This window comes from Suricata suricatta, chromosome 2 (genome assembly GCF_006229205.1).
Source record: "Suricata suricatta isolate VVHF042 chromosome 2, meerkat_22Aug2017_6uvM2_HiC, whole genome shotgun sequence".
In the NCBI taxonomy this organism is placed as follows: domain Eukaryota; kingdom Metazoa; phylum Chordata; class Mammalia; order Carnivora; family Herpestidae; genus Suricata; species Suricata suricatta.
Genome location: NC_043701.1, coordinates 161,546,659 through 161,562,880, shown reverse-complemented (window position 1 = coordinate 161,562,880; position 16,222 = coordinate 161,546,659). Strand labels below are relative to the sequence as shown.

Sequence of the window (16,222 nt, the reverse complement as noted above, 5' to 3'; positions counted from 1 at the left end):
CTCCACTGGCCAGGACAGCTCACACCCTTCTTGCCGCCAAGCTGAGGCACACCCTGAATGGAGACCTACCCCAGGGCCTTATCTCCGGAGAGGCCCAGGCTTCCTATTGCAGGGAAGCCAGGCTGGTTCACCAGCCCAGAAACTGGCCCAGCAGCAGCCCGGCCCTCAGAACGCTACCCTCCCTGAGAGTCTAGATCTCCGTCCTCAGGAGGCAGGTCTCTTCCCAGGACTTGGGAACATGTGCACAGTCGGGATGAAGCAGAATGCCATGAGCCCATGGGAGCCCACCCTCACCGCCCTCCTGAGCTCAGCCACTTCCATTTTGATGTGGCAATGCCTTCTCACACTGACCTCATGCCCAGCCTGGCTTCTGACGAGCTGGGGGAGTTTGGACAGGCCTTCTTCCAACTGTGGACCACCTTTTCTCCTTTCCAAAGATGTTGATGGCAAGGAAGCTGCCAGAAGCTTTCTACTTTCACAGCTCTCTCCCCTGTGATGCACGCACATAGCCCCCCCTGTGCACACCCCTCTCCACAGGTCACCTGTGCCTCTTCCCTTCCCTGCCTCCCCGGAAGGTTCTGCTCTCTGATGATGCCAATCTAACTCCCCACCTCTGTGCCCACGCATACCCCTCCAGTCTGGCCTAAACTGTTCCTCCCCAACCAGTGTGTGCGGTTCAGCCCTTTGGTTCCTGACTTGCAGCACCTCTCCCACAGGAAGTCCTGGGTCGCCCCCCCGCGGTGCCGCCCCCAACACACACTCTACTCTTCAGCCACATCTCATTGCAGAACCGGATCATCTCAGAGCAGTTATATGGTGTGTCCCCCAGATCAACACTCTTCAAAGAAAGGGGCTTGATTTTTATTCCTGTCCCCCCACCCCCACCCCTGCACCGTACCTAGGCTGTGGTGGGCACAGAGGGGTATGAGGAGCACCCTATAAGTGGAGTCTTGGTTCACCAGCTTTCTGCCAGGACCCACAGCTGCCCTTCCCCGAGTCAACATTTCTAAGAGGAGGAGGGAGACCTTGAAGAATTGGGACAGGAGCTTATCTCTCCAAGGATTAATCACCCCGTAAAACTTGTGTCTATTTGCTTGCTCGCTGGCCCTTCTTCCTGGAGGTGGGCAGCTATTATTCTTGGAAATACCAGCCCAGCCTTGGGCAGGACACCCTGAGGACAGAGGCAATCTCCTGAACTCCAGCATATCAGGGGTGCCTGGAAGGCTTGAAGCAGGCCTGCAGGGGTCACAGTGTGGGCAGCAGCAGGCTGGGGCTATCTTAGGGCAGTGTGGGGTGGGCCGGAGCACCCCTGTGGCAGGGTCACTTCAGCCCCTGCCTCCACTCTGTCAGGAGAGACAGCCAATCTGTCCGTGACCTGACTTGCGTATCTACTAGGCACAAAGTACACCAGGATATCTCTGATATGAAGAGCCGATATGGGCTAGGTGGGGTTTGGAGGGTTTTGGCCACAGGTCCGAGAGAAAGGCAGAAAGGAGGGGGGCAGGCCTAGCAGGAAGTCCCTGCAGATGAGGGACTGGCCTGGGAGGCAATCACCTTGGGAAAGACCAGCCCGTCTTCAGGAGGAGGACAAACTCAAAGCCAAGATGGCTTGGGAGGAGAGCAGGGAAAGCTAAAGGCACAGGAGGGATCGGGCTGGGGGTGCGGGGGTGTTGGGTGGGAAGTGGGGAGGAGAGGGAAGGAGGCTGACCCTGGAACTGTATCGGAGCTGGCGATCCCAGAGGGGAGGCCACAGAATGAGGGCGTAGAGCAGCATGCCTACCTCTGAAGAGATCTTGGATGGATTTCTTTGTTTCTACACACACACAAAAATCACTTTAGGAAGAACAAAACAAAGAGATAATTTAATCTGCTAATTGAATTCAGGGGCTATAATCAGTGTTTGAAAATACCCAGAGATTATGGTGATTTATAGCTGGGACTGGAATCTGCTGGGGCCTCAGCCTTATCCGATGTACAGAGAGGAGCCTGCTGGGAAACCCAGAGGCAAATGAAAATACTGCGGGAAAATCCATTTATAGTCCGAGAGGGGGGTAACAGGGCCAGGCTGGGTGAGGACACCTGGGCTGTGCCCTTGGGTGGGGACCCCGCTAGGCCCCTGAGGTTTTGGAAGCCCTATCTCATCTAGCATGTCCCCGTCGCCACCTCCTTCCCGGACCCGCCTAGAATTGGTAGGCCCAGCCTAAGCCCCCTTTTCCAAGAAGCCCTCGTGGACTCCATCTTCCCTCCAGACCGCAGCCTCCTCTCAATTCCTGCTTCCCTCCATACTTAAACCTGCTAGAGGTTTATTGGGGAAGGTACTGCTTTTGGCATAGAACACCCTGTTCAAATCCCACCTCTGCTGCATCCCTAGCGCAAGCCATCTTCCAGGGGTCTAAGTTTTTTCCCTGACAAATGGGGGTGAAAGAAAAACACTCTGTCCAAGGCCAGCTGCTGAGAGGTTAAATGAGATAGCTGGATGGAAACCATCTCAGCAGATGGAAAGGATCCTCTGACTACAGCATTAAACAATTTACTGTCTTCTCTTGAGTTATGCCCTGATTGTGTCTGGAGGGTTTGCTTTGTCTAATTTCCCAGGGAGGCTGTGGCTGTCTATGAGAGCAGAGCTGGGTCTACCCCCCTCCCCCACCCCAGTTAACCTTCCCACCACTCTCCCTTAACCAAGCCTCCAAATAATCCTTGGTGTCCTCTGCACGCCAGACACAAGGTTCCACTCTGGAGAGAAACCCAGTGGGGTAGGAACGGATTCACCCTCAACGCCTTCCCTGTCTCCTGCAAGACAGATGGATGGACCAAGCCTCAGCCAGCGCCTCAGTGCTGAGAGAAGCACAGACGCCATGTGGCAGACAACAGAGAAGAGAACTCAGCTCCGGAAGGCTTCAGGGAGGAGGTGGCCTTCGAGCTGGGCCTTAATGCCAGAATGGGATTTGGATGGGACTGTAGGTAAAGACATTCTTTGCTAGGAAAGGGGAAAGCAAGAATGCCACCCCCCACTTTCTTTTACCCACCCCCTACAACACAGCTATGACCTTTCTCAAGAGTGGAGACACTTCTGTCTCCCACCCCTGGCCCAGCCCTGGGCTAAGCCATAGTATTCACAGACTCTTTACAGATGAGAAGACTGAGGCCTGGACAGAAGTATCCAGGCTGTAGTGCAAACTCGGGCTTTGGGACTCCAGTGCCTTGAAGTATGAGGCCCTAAGGATATCAGAGCGGTGAGATGTTCACTCTCTCCAGGACGAGTGTAGATAACTAACGGTCGTTAATGCCTACTACGTGTAAGCTGCTTCACCGAACTCTGCTCTTTAAGCCTTCAAAACAACCCTGGGAACAAGCATTTCTTATTACCTACCGCTATTTTACAGATACGGAAGCTGAGGTCCCACAGCTAGTACAGGGCGAGGCCAAGATCCCAGCTGGGTAACCCTGACTCTGTATGTAGCCCAGGAGCAGAAGCACTGCCCTTTCTTTGCCGGGAAGTGGAGACCTTACCCTGCAAGTGTACCCATTTCACAAAGGGAATTCTCCCAGGGAGGCCTCGGCTCCCTCTCCTCTTACGAAGACTTGGAAGGGCCTACTTTCAGGCTCCTAACTTCTCCACGTGAACGTAGAAACACTTTCCTGAGTTGAAAAACAGAAAGTTCCCAAACTATTAATTAATAAAAACAGCCTCCTGATGTTTGGAACTCAACAGAAAGGCATCTGACAATTACTCATTTGTTTTAACTTTCACTGTCTTTTTTACTCAAATAGAGGTGTTTTGAAAAGACCTTCACTGTTTCTAGGCTCTGCAGCTAGAAAGGAAAAAAGTTAAAAAAAAAAAAAGGGGGGGGGGAGGTTTCCAACCACCCCCATGGTATTTTTCCCTGCAGGGAGATGGGGGCAGGGATGGGAGGCGGGAGGAACAGGCACACGCTGAGCACTGACTGCATACCCAGGACTGTGCTGGGCACTCTACTCACAGCCTCTTTAAGTTCCCCTTCCCAACAGCCCATTTTATAGATAGGAAAGCTGAGGCTGAGGCAGGCACTGCCTGGAGACACAGCCGCTCTGCCCGTGAGCTGATCTGTACCCAGTCTGTGTGTGTGCACGCACCTGCACCTGCCAGCATGTGCACGAGTAAGCAAGGTCAGAGCGACCCTGGACTGTGAGTCAGGTGACCTGGATTCTAGTCATGACCCAGCCACCGACTGGGGAATCCTGAGACTCTCCGAGGCCCCTTCCAGCGCTCGCACTTCAGGATCCATGTGTGCCCTCCTGAGAAAGCCTGGCATGATGGCATCCTGGGCTGCCTTCTCACACTCCTCCTTGCCTCCCACAGGATGTGTGCCCTCTCACCCTCCTGAAGCAGCCTCAGTCACCCCGGGCACCCAGGCGCAGGCAGAAAAGTCTCAGCCACCTTAGCACCTTCTGCTCTCCCCCCTTACATCCCTGCACGATGCACTAGGGTGGGGTTGGACTTCCTGGGGGGTCTGCAGAGCCCAGGGGCTGGGGGCTCACTTGGGACCAAGTGCTGGCTCCAGGCCTCACCTGCTGCATCTCCTGGGGCCAATGACTCAACCTCCCTGAGCTTGAGTCTTGCCTCCAGGGGGCCCCCTAATAGAATCTGCCTCCCAGGATGCGATGAGAATGGCAATAATGAAGGGCCTGGCTCATGTATGTGCTCACTAAACTATGGTTTCAATGATTAATAGTCATTACTTCCCGGGAGTGGGGGTCTTTGAGCTGCCGTGTATGCTGAAGCTTGTGCGCTGCTCAAAGGCACAACCCGAAGGCCCTGGAGGGCAGAAATCCCACCCAGGCGCCCCTCCCCCCAGCTGTGGGTCCAAAGGACAGGGGCACATTGCAGGGCACGCGAAGGTTCCCTGAGCCCTCCCGGTGCCCTCTAGTGCCAGCTGGAGAGGAGTCCCCATGCCTGATGAGACGGAGCAGCGTCAGACCCCAGAGCCGGGAGGTGCGGCCTGCACCAAAGAGGCACAGGGAGTGGGCACTCACCAAGCAGCTGGACGCCCCGTGTGAGGCCGTAGACGTCCACCAGGGCCCAGAGCGGGTCGGCCGTGCGGACTCCGTTGAAGAAGAGCATGGCGGCCGAGTCGTTGATGCGGTAGAACACGCGACCCTTCTTGTCCACCCAGAAAGCGATGATGTTGCCCTCGTTGGCAAACTCCTCGGGCAGCGCCTTGGCCCAGAAGCCGCTCTGGGCCACCAGGTCGGGGCAGGCGTACTTGGGCAGCGAGTCAGGGTGGATGCGAGATGGGTCCTTGCTCGTGAAGCCCAGGCGCAGCGCCCCGCTCCAGCAGCACTGCTTCTTGGTGATCTGGGCGGAAGAGATGGCCTCAGACAGCAACCCTGCCCCGCCCGCTGGGCCTCCCTGCCACAGCCAAGGGCCCGAGGGGAGGGAGCGTGCCACTCTCAGCAGACCCCCATGGGGAGTCACACCGTCCAGCTGTCCTCCTTCCCCTCCTCCGGGAGCCTTCCCACTGTCTAGTGACAGCTTATGGTCCCCAGGGCCGCTCCCCTCCCCGGGTCCTTCTTTGTCACATGGGGAAGGTTGAGAAAGGAGTAGGAAGAGGGAAGAGCATGAGGAGGGATGAGGAAGAGCAGAAGGGGAGGCACAGAGGCAAGAGGAGGGCAGGACATAGTAATGGTCATAACAGAAGGCGGTGCTGAGAGAGAAGGTTCCAGGCCCAGGGAGGCATAGAAAGCAGGGAGGAGGGACCCACCTTCAGCCTGACTTGCTCATAGATGAGAACCGGGCGGTTACTGAAGGTGATGGCATTGCAGAAACTGGCCTGCCTCTTGACGGCCTTGTGGCTGAGGTCCATGAGGATCTGGGAGCCCTTGGTGTGCGGGTGGAAGAGAAGTGGTGTGGCCGGGAGCCCCCCACCAGGTGGCACCGGAGGGCAGTGCTTCTGCTTGTGGTGGCATCGGTGGGAGGGGACAGGGAAGGGGCCCCCGATGGAGTCTGCAAAGGAACAGGCTGCAATGTCAGAGTGTGGCAGAGGCCCCTGGGCACAGCAGGAGCTGCCTACCGCCCAGGAGGTCCACCACTACTGCAACTCATCCACTGCCACCTCGGGCCACCTGCTACCCTCTCTTGTTCTGCCCACTTCACCACCTACCACCATTTAGTTTCTATCACCATCTTCCCTGGCCCTTCACCCATCACCTCCCCCCCACTGCCAGGTACCATCTCCTGCTACTCACTAGTAGTTACCACCGTCTGTCTTCCACCATCCTCCCTTGTGATACAGCAGCATTTACTGCCAACACCCACCACCACACACTGCCACTCGCTACCACTGTCATCGATTTTGTTCAGCAAATATTCATTATCTATCTACTGAATACCAAGCCCTGTCCTAGGCACTGGACACACAGGCATGAAACGAACATGGATCCCATCCCTGAGAAGACACCAGTCCAGGAAAGGACAGAAGACCCAGACAGGAATCACAATAAAAATGGCAGACAGCGATTAAGTGCCAAAGGATGGCAGGTCGTTTCTCAAGAAAGCCTCCTGGAGGAAGGGAGGAGGAAGAGAGGGCAGGGGAGCTGGGCTGACGAGGCTGAGCTGCAGTGAACACGTGACTACGGGGCTGCCCTTGGAGACCAGCAAGGTGGGTGTGGCAGCCGCTGCAGCCCCAGGACCACACCCACCGCTTCCCTCCTTCGGGGCCACTTCCCTTCACCCCAGGCCGCCTCCCTGCTTTCCACCACCCATGCCCACATCTTGCACACAGGTGGGCCTCTGCACCCAGACTTCCTAACAGAATGCGGATCTGCCTCAAGAACCGCTGGCCAGGGAGGCACGCTGCTTCCTCCTGCACACCATTCGACCTCATTCCAAAATGGGATACAGTAAAAGGACAGGGCTTGGTCCAAGAGAAGGCACATTGTAAGCATGTGAGAGGAGACAGGGCAGAACGCACATTACAAGCATGTGAGGTTGGTGTCCAGGAGACAGGGCAGAGAGAGGAAAGAACATGGACGAGGTATCTGGGGGCCTGTGTCTGTCACTAACGGGCTGTGTGACCTTAGGAGAGTCACTTCCCTGCTCCAGCACAACAGGCAGCCTCTACCCTGAGGCTCTAAGATGTGTATCAGCAGCGCTAGGAATGTTAATGCAGTCCTGGCAGTCAGGGGCAAGGAAGTGGGGATGTTCATTTCTTCCCCAAGATCCGGGTCCCATCCATCAGGAAACGCAGCCCCTGCCCATGCCATCAACTTGAGGAGAGAGAGACATGGAGGATGGGGAAGATGGGGGTGGGGAAGTAGGAAACCACAGCATGTGACAGGGGCCTTCTGGGGGGGGGGGGTTCAGAGATGGCTTCCTCCATGGCTGTGATTTAATAACGCAGAAAGCTCAGTCCACATCAGGCCTGCCCTGACGCCTTCCACTCCCTAGAGAAGAGGAGAGGTTTCCAGGAAGGAGAGGAAGACCGGGAGGGAAGGGCGATGGAAAGAGGAATGTCCTGAGATAGGAAGACCCAGCCTTCAGGCCAGGTCATGTTTGCATCACTTTGCATCACTTTGCATCTTTGCTTCCTTCTTCCCAGAGGGCCCAGACCCGAGAGTCCACAGTCTATGGCTGGTCAGACCTCCTGTGCAGGGGAGGGAGGGCTGGAACAAGAAGGAGTTCCTCTTGCTTTCACTAAAGAGAAAAGACTAGAATCACAGAACACTGCACAAGGCCTTTGAAAACCACCATGCAATAAAGGCGAGAATCGCTCAGAGGAGACCCAGTCAGTCTGGGAAGGCTGCCTGGAAGAGGCTGAGTGGGCCCTGGATAGTGCAGAGCAGGGGAGTCATTCCAGGGAAGGAGACGGTTGGGGTGAAGGGCGCAGCGTGGCTACAGGTGACCTACAGGTGACCTGCCTGGGAGAGGTGCACATGGGGACAGGCCAGCGTCAGACACAGCTTGACTCTTGTCAAGACTCAAAAACTACAGTAAATGGATTAGAGATTATGGCAGTTCTATACAGTGGAATACTACTCAGTGGTAAACAAGGAATGAACTACTGATATGAGCGGCAACATGAATTTCAAAATAATTATGCTGAGTGAAATAGGCCAGTTTTTCAGGAGAAGCAAACCCAATCCATGGAGTAACCACAGGGCCTCTGTTCCTTTCAACCACTGCCCCCCACCCTGCCCACACCCTGTCCCATGTGTCCCAATCTAGGAAATACACACTAAGCTCTAGTGATAACAAGTAGATTGGAGGTTACCTGAGAAGAGGGGGGCAAGGGGAGGGATTACCAAGGGGCACAAGGGAGCGTTTGGGATGATGGATGTGTTCACCATCTGGCTTACAGTGATGGTTTCATGGGTGTACACATATGTAAAAACCCGCCCAATTATACACTCTAAACACATGTGGTTAAGCATATGTCAATATAACTCAATAAAGTAGTTTTTTTATTTTTTATTTATTTATTTTTATTTTTGAGAGACAGAGAGACAGTGTGAGCAGGGGAGGGTCAGAGAGAGAGGGAGACACAGAATCTGAAGCAGGCTCCAGGCTCTGAGCTGTCAGCACAGAGCCCAACATGGGGCTCGAACCCACAAACTGTGAGATCATGACCTGAGCCAAAGCTGGACACTCAACTGACTGAGCCACCCAGGCACCCCTAAAGCAGTTTTTTAAACCTGCTGAGCCCAGAGTAGCTCAGACCCTCTCTGGTGGGACTCTCCCAGCCTCTGCTCAGGAAACCACAGGCCAACTGCCAGACCTTGACTTCCTTCAAGACACTTCCTTTCCTTGGGATCCCACAGTCCTGAATAAAGACCCAGAAAACACCAGCTCTGGAGACACTCAGGGACCAGAGACCTAGGCCCTGGCAGCACCATTCCCCTGGTCTCTCGTTCACAGTCTGGCTGTAGGGTGGGCAAGGGTAGCACAGGCCCACCACCCTGTCTGACAGCAGAAGGATGGAGAAGGAAGGATAAGAAAACCCTGGACCTTGGGGACACAATGTACACCCAGACATGTGGCCTCAGAAAGGCACATTCATGGGCACAATATACACCTGTGAGCACATGAAAGTAATCCAGACTCCACGAGACTTAACCCTTCCCTTATCCCTTAGGCCAGGAATCCCACATTTACACACGCACTGTGCACACACATGTATTCGTGTACACAGTGATGTACAAAACGGCACACATAAATCACACACCCAGCACACACGGGCCGTATGCATCTAATAAGAATAGCAGCCAAGTGCTGACAGGCGCCAGGCTCCAAAAGGGGTGTTTGACCTACACTCCCTGGTTTCATCCTCACAGCAAACTTAACAGGGATGGAGGGACACTGCTAGCCCATGCTACTGATGAGGAATCTGAGCCTCAGAGAGGCCGAGCGGCTTGCCCAAGGTCACACAGCTGGGAGAAAGAGGCACTCGCCGTCAAACACCGGCAACACACCAGCAAGGTCTGTGTCTTAGCCATGGAGCATTAAAGAGTCAAGAAAGCATGTGTTTGGTGTGCTGGACACCTTTTTTTTTAATGCACATTAAAATATGCTCACAACTGGGACGGCCGAATGGCTCAGTCAGTCCAGCGTCTGACTCTTGATTTCGGCTCAGGTCATGATCTTGCAGTTCATGAGTTAGAGCCCCGCAGCAGGCTCTGCGCTGACAGTGTGGAGCCTGCTCAGGGTTCTCTCTCCCTCTCTTCCTGCTCCTTCCCATCTCTCTCCCTCTCTCTCTCAAAAATAAACTTTAAAAATAAAATAAAATATGCTCACAATCTGGTAAAATATGGAAATAACTGTTCATCCATGAACCGCATAAAATCATTTCAAGGGGCACACTGGGGGAGGCCTGGCATTCTGTTACATTGTTTTCACAATACACGTGTATACCACCAAAACAGAAACGCAAACCACATTTCATCGCCCGCACACATGGCTGGACGTAAAACGCGGTGCATGCGCATAGTGAATCCCACTCTGCAAGAACAGTGAACAATAACAGGATAAAAACAGGAGCCTCAAACCCCTGCTGAGTGAGAGAAGCCAACCTCCAAGGCTGCACAGCCTCTCATTCCATTTGAAGGACGCTCTGGAACAGGCAAAACAGTGGAGCCTGACAGACCAGTGGGTACTGGAGTCTGGGAAAGAGGAAGACACAGGGGCACAAAGGGTGTTTTCACGGTGACGGAAGTGGTCTAGCTTAGCTGTGGCGCTGCTCACACAACTTACACATTTGTCAAAACTCCCGAAACTATACACTTGAAGAGAAGGACTGCTATGGTCTATAAAGAATACCTCAAAAGCAACAACAACTAAGAAATCAGGTCTTCACTGAGATGGAGGAAAGGGAGGTGGCAATCTCGGGCCACTGCACCCCCTATCACCCCCTGCAGGCAGGGCCTAGGATCAGGACCCAAGGAGGTGGCAGACCTGGGACTTGAACCCTGGCCTTCTGGTGCTATTTAGGGGTTCTTTGCTCTACTCAGCATCTAATACTAGAGCCCATTTTCCCTGTAAATCCAAGATGGCGGGTGTAGTGGGGAAAGGCTGTGTGGAGGAGGTGCTGGCCAGTCCCAGCTGGGGGAGCAGCCACAGCAAGGGACCTCAAGATGCTGGGACACTACCCCACCCCCCACAGCCAGCAGTCCTGGGTGGAGCCCCAGCCTCTCCATCTGACTCCCAGCAGAGCTCTTGGGGTGTCCCCCTTCAGTGACAGGTTTACAAGCTTCTCAGGAGCCACAGTGGGGGCAGTGCCCCCCCCCCCAGGCAAGGCTGCTGCTGACACAATAGAAATTACCCCCTCACAGCCATTCCTTCTGGGCATTTATGAGGTGCCAGACACAAGCCTGGCCTGTCTTCCAGGTGACCCTCAGCTAGCTCTGGACCACATTCCTGCCTTTCGGTGGGGTCCTGGGGGTTGGGGGGGTGCCCAGATACAATGCAGCCCTCCAGAGTGACCTCCCCACTACCCGGCCAAGCTCTGCCCCAGAACCATCCTGGCAGGGCCCCGAATGCCCAGGCCAGACTGAGGTGGGCTGCCAAGGAGAGACAGAGAGAGAGCAATACTAATGACAATGACCAACCTCTATGTGACTTACAGGCAGGGTCTTCATTATGCCCCCAGTGCCACTATGACACAAGTCCTCAGAAGTAGAGTTGCCCAGCCAGAGTCAAGAGCCCAGATCTGAACCCAGATCTGCTGCCTCCAAACCCAGTAGCTCTGTCACAACCTCTGAGACCCCTGGAGTCTTGCTTTTTCTCATCTGTAAAATGGGGATCATGGCAGATCTTCTTTATGGGATCTTAAAACTATCCCAGTAGGTGGTTGCTAAAATAATAAAAGTTATTATTATTAACTATTATTTAGCAGCTATAACTGTATTAATAATGAAAAAAGATTAAGTTATTAGTATGTATTACATAACAATAATTATTATTGCTGCTGACATCAATCTGTGCTCTCGTACCTCCACACCTTTGCTCAAGCTACCCCCCCGCCCCTGCCATATCACCGTGTTCAGGATTGCCTTGTTCTGAACCTGGGGGCCGGAATACCAGCACAGGCACAGTTGTGTGAAGGGGGGGCCATCTCACTTTCTGCATAATAAGGATCAGAGGACAAAGAACATGTACTATAGAGTCGGGAGGCCCTGGGTTCAAAATCCTGGCCATGCCACAGACATGCTCTGTGACTCTGGGTAAGTCGCTTCACCTCTCCGGACCTTGATTTCTTTCTTGGTAAAACACAGGGTCACATAGCTGCACTATTCATCTCTCCAAGTTGTTGTGAGGACCCAGTGAGTTCATAGATGCGGCAGAATTTTTGCAAACTTGAACACCGGGTCCCAGCCTAAGGTCTTATTTTTTTCTCATAAAAGCAGCAAACACCCCTGTAGGAAATGACCAGTTCTTTTCAGCCCCGACACTCCTGTTTTCTCTCATCTCAAATGCCCTTATCCTGGACTGCCTGTACTGGACAGGGCTCTCTCTGGGGTAAAGACCATGGGAGCCAGTTTGAAGGGTAGAAGAGCAGATGGAGAAGGGGCCTGATGGGAGAGATGATTGTCAAATGGGGCAGATGTGAACTCCTCTAAGGAAGGAACTTCCCTTCCTTAATGGGCCCACCTCTCTCACTTTCCTCTTGTTTCCAGGCTTGATCCAACCCCCTTTCTCTGCTGGGAACCTTCCCTTCCTCCTTCCCACCATTATACTTGCCTTTCTCTCACTCATTCTTTAGAGCTTGATTTTTTTTCATTTACTTTTAAATGTTTATTTTTGAGAGAGAGAGAGAGAGAGAGAGAGAGAGAGAGAGAGAGAGAGAGAGAGAAAGAGAGAGAACACACAAGTGGGGCAGCTTGATGCAGGGCTTGAACGCATATACTATAAGATCATGACCTGAGCCAAACTCAGACGCTTAACCAACTGAGCCACCCAGGTGCCCCTTTAGACCTTGATTTTTAAAGCCCACTTTCCCCCAGACCAGGTTCAGGGCCCTGCTATGGACCCCCAGGGACACCACCCACAAACCCCTAACAGAGTACCCAGTAGCCTCTCTCACCTCCGGCTCCTCCACAGAATTAAGTGCAAATGCCCTGAGGTACCCACTGGGTGCATGTCACCCTTGAGAATTGAGAAGAGTCACTCGGATCATTCCCCATTCTCTGTGGTGCAGCTTTCTGGCAAGGAAAGACTGCAGAGGCTATTCGTGTCTGTCTCCCTGATGGACCCTGAGCCTCCTGAGGGCGGAAACTGCTATTTCCCCAGTGCTTAGCCCAGAGCACAGAGCAGGGCCTCAGTGCAAATTGTTGAGCAAACTGCCACTATTTGATTCTTCAGTCCACTGACCAATTGGCAAGTGTCCAGGGAATACCTACTCTGTGCCCTGCCCTTTCCGGTGTCCTATGGAGAAATCAGAGAAAGGGGTACTAAAAAGGCAGTTTCCTTCACTGCCCAGCACCAAGATCCCACACTGCGTGCCTAAGAACCATCAGTAGCTCCCACTTGCCTGCAGATAAAAGGAGAAAAGGAAAGTCACAAGAGTTGATTCTTTCTTTGGGATCAGATGCTGCTTCAGATGCCCTCCACATATAAGCTCACCTCACCATCTCAGTTCCTGCAAAGCAAGTGTCTGGAGGAAGCAGACTCTAAGACGGCCAGTGATCCACACATCTGCCTCCTGGCCGTCATCCCCTGTTGCAATCCCTGCCCCTTGGGTGTGCAGTGGAGTGGAATCCTGCTCCTAATGAATGGAATACTGCTGAAGTAATAGGATGCCATGCCCACGACTGGGTATAAAAAGCATTCAGCTTCCACCTCGATGACTCTCCCTTGCCTGTCTTGGGTTTCTCCCTTGGGGGAAAGCCAGCTCCCATGTCTTGAGATAACTCTGTGCAAAAGCCTGTGTGGCAAGGGACCAAGGACTGCCAATCACCACATGAGCAAGGTTGGGTATGGATGCCCCTCCAGGCAAGTCTTCAGATGAGACCACAGCCCCAGCCGACAACTTGACTGTAATCTCCCAAGAGACATTAGGCTGGCGCTATCTAGCTAAACTGTGTCAAGATTCCTGACCCACAGAAACAGGGAATGAAATGTTTGTTGTTTTAAACCACTACTTTTTGAGGGTAATTTGCTGTACAATTCATAGATAAGGAAACAGAGGCTCTGAGAGGTAATAACTTACCGAGATGACATAGCTGGTAAGTGGCAGAACTAGGTTCTGAATTCAGATAACGCCCTGTAAAGCCACCCTCAGTGAGCCCACACTAGCCGTCCAGCATCCTCTGACTACTAGAGGAACCCTCCAATCCACTCTAGTTGGTTTCTCCATGACCTCTGCAGCCCCCAGGTACACACACCTTTGTGAGTCAGGGTTAGGGGCCACGTAGGCCTATCATCTCCCCTAGAGTCCCAGTTACGCTATGCCTACACAGGCCCTGCTGCTCCCGGGAAGTCTGAACAAATCCATGATGACAAGCTGGGTGAAGGACAGTGGCAGGGAGTGGGCAAGACTGGCACCTCTGTCACCAAGTTCATCTCCACACTGAGCCTCCTGTTGTCACTCACTCTGTGACCTCCCAGGCTCTGACATTTCCAGCAGCCAGACATGCACACAGCTGTGCCTCCCCATATCCTCACTGCTGGAGGGGACCAGCCCTCCTTTTCCCTCACCCCCATCCTACCCCAAGATTCCAGAAGGGGATTCCAGATGATAACTATTCTAGGTTCAGCTCTGGATCCTTGTCTTCCCAGCACCTTCCCAGAATCCCCAGGCCATGCCAGAGAGAATGTGGGGCTGGGCGGAAGCATGCCTCCGTCACACAAATCCGCACACCACACAACCCATCACCCTTAGCTCTCCTCACACAGATCCATACTCATTCATGTGTGCATGCATGCCCACACACAACCAGTAGGTGTGCCTGATGGTGGACACAAGCATCTAAAACATTGTCCCAGGGACCCATCAGGGTTGGAGGGAACAGAGATATATTCTTGGTCCTAGAGGCAGCCAGATGCATGTGTGTGTAAACACTCACGAACATAACAGAGGCCTGGGGAGCCTCCATGGAAACTTTCTTAGGAACCCATCCATTTATAGGGTGCTTACTATGTACAGAGTGTACTTAATGCTTATTATCTTACTTAATCCTTCCTACCAACCTTCAGGGTAAACCTTACCATCCCCAAGGTACAGAAGAGGACACTGAGACTCAGACTCAGATGAAGGGACTGACCCAAAGTCACATGGCCAGTGGACTGGGATTCAAACTCTAAGAGCACCTGCCCCACCGTCCCCTTCTTCTCTAGCCTTGCCTGGCCGCACTGCCTACTCAGGTCTCAGGGTCCTAAAGCCATCTCTGACAGCTCCATGCCACCCGTCCCCCAGCCACCGCAGCTCCCACTGCCACGCAGTCCAGCCACCCAGGGCCTGTACCCTCACTCTTCCCTCCCACTCAGCGACCAAGAATCTGCTGGGTGCCTGCTGGGTGGCAGGGACAGAGGGATTAAGAGAGTAAATCAGATCAAGCTGAGCCACCACACCTGCAAGCTCACCTTGGCCTAAGCCTCCAGAGCGTTATCAGGAGACAGACTGCTCCCTCCGTGCTAATCCCAGGTCTCAGGAGGCCACGGGGTGCCCTTTCCCCTGCTGCCCATTTGAGAATTAAGGAACCCAAGGAGGAGAAGTGGGGAGCCAACTGCCGAAGGGACAAGGGCTGGCTTCCCCCCGACGCCGCCAGCTCCATGAGCTCAGCTCCATTTCCCCTTCTGGGCCACAGCATCCCCCTCTGTGAAAGGACAGAGTGGGAACCACCTCTCAGGTCCCTGCACCCCAGCATCTAGGGTCTGTTGGTCCAGAGATCAACCTGGGGGTGACACATACATCTGGGCGTGGGCCACCCACACATCAACCCCTCACCACTGGGCCTTGCTGGTGGCAGAGCACTCAAGGAGGTGAAGGAGGAAGGCAAAGAAAGAGGGCAGGGCAGGGAAGGGAGGGGAGGAGAGCCCTCTCCGTATTGCTGCTGCCTTCCTTGGTGCTCTCCCCCCCCCCCGCCCCCCCCCCGGTCCTGCCCTCAAGACTAGGAGCAGCTCAGGAAATCTGCCTGATGAAAGACATCAAGCATGTAACTGCCAAAACCATTTTCCAAATGGGAATTAATTTTTCCCATGGGTCTCCTACCAGGCTGGTCCCAGAGGAGCCTGACTCCTCACCACCAGCCCATACACACACACACACACACACACACACACACACACACACACACCCCTCATGTAGAAACACCGACATCTACAGAGTAACAAGGACATGTCCCCGGCACAGAGTAACACAAATGTGGCCGCTCACACATGGAAACATGAAATCCCTTAAATATTAGACAGCTACGTACACATCATGCTGTACACACACATAATGCACATACACAATCTGCTGACACCAGGGACAAAGACAGCCAAGACATGTCCACAAACACACCACTCTCTGTCACACCTCTCTCACCTCTGTCACCCAGCAATCCAAAACCTTCAGTTTACACCAAACCCAAATCCCAAGGCCTACGGTGAAAATACAATCGAGAAGTATGTAACTATTCTTAGGGAGTCAGGTGTGGGCTGAGGGTGCCCCTCGGAAGGAATGATACCCCTGAATCTCCCACTTTCCTCAACGTGCCTCCAGGGAAGAGGTAAAACCACGGCCCCGGGACAGCCAGTGCACAGGTGTGG

General features: G+C 53.7%; 1 protein-coding gene across 2 annotated transcripts in view; it reads right to left on the bottom strand.

Annotated features, from left to right (window-relative positions):
• Positions 1-16,222, bottom strand: part of NEURL1 (neuralized E3 ubiquitin protein ligase 1) — an 84,208-nt gene that overhangs the window by 14,276 nt on the left and 53,710 nt on the right. For both annotated transcript variants that reach the window (XM_029932519.1, XM_029932520.1), the window contains exons 2-3: positions 5,742-5,983; positions 5,014-5,335 (exon numbers count right to left, since the gene is read on the bottom strand). In XM_029932519.1, coding sequence (XP_029788379.1) covers positions 5,014-5,335; positions 5,742-5,983 — 564 coding nt within the window. The remainder of the gene's footprint in view (positions 1-5,013; positions 5,336-5,741; positions 5,984-16,222) is intronic.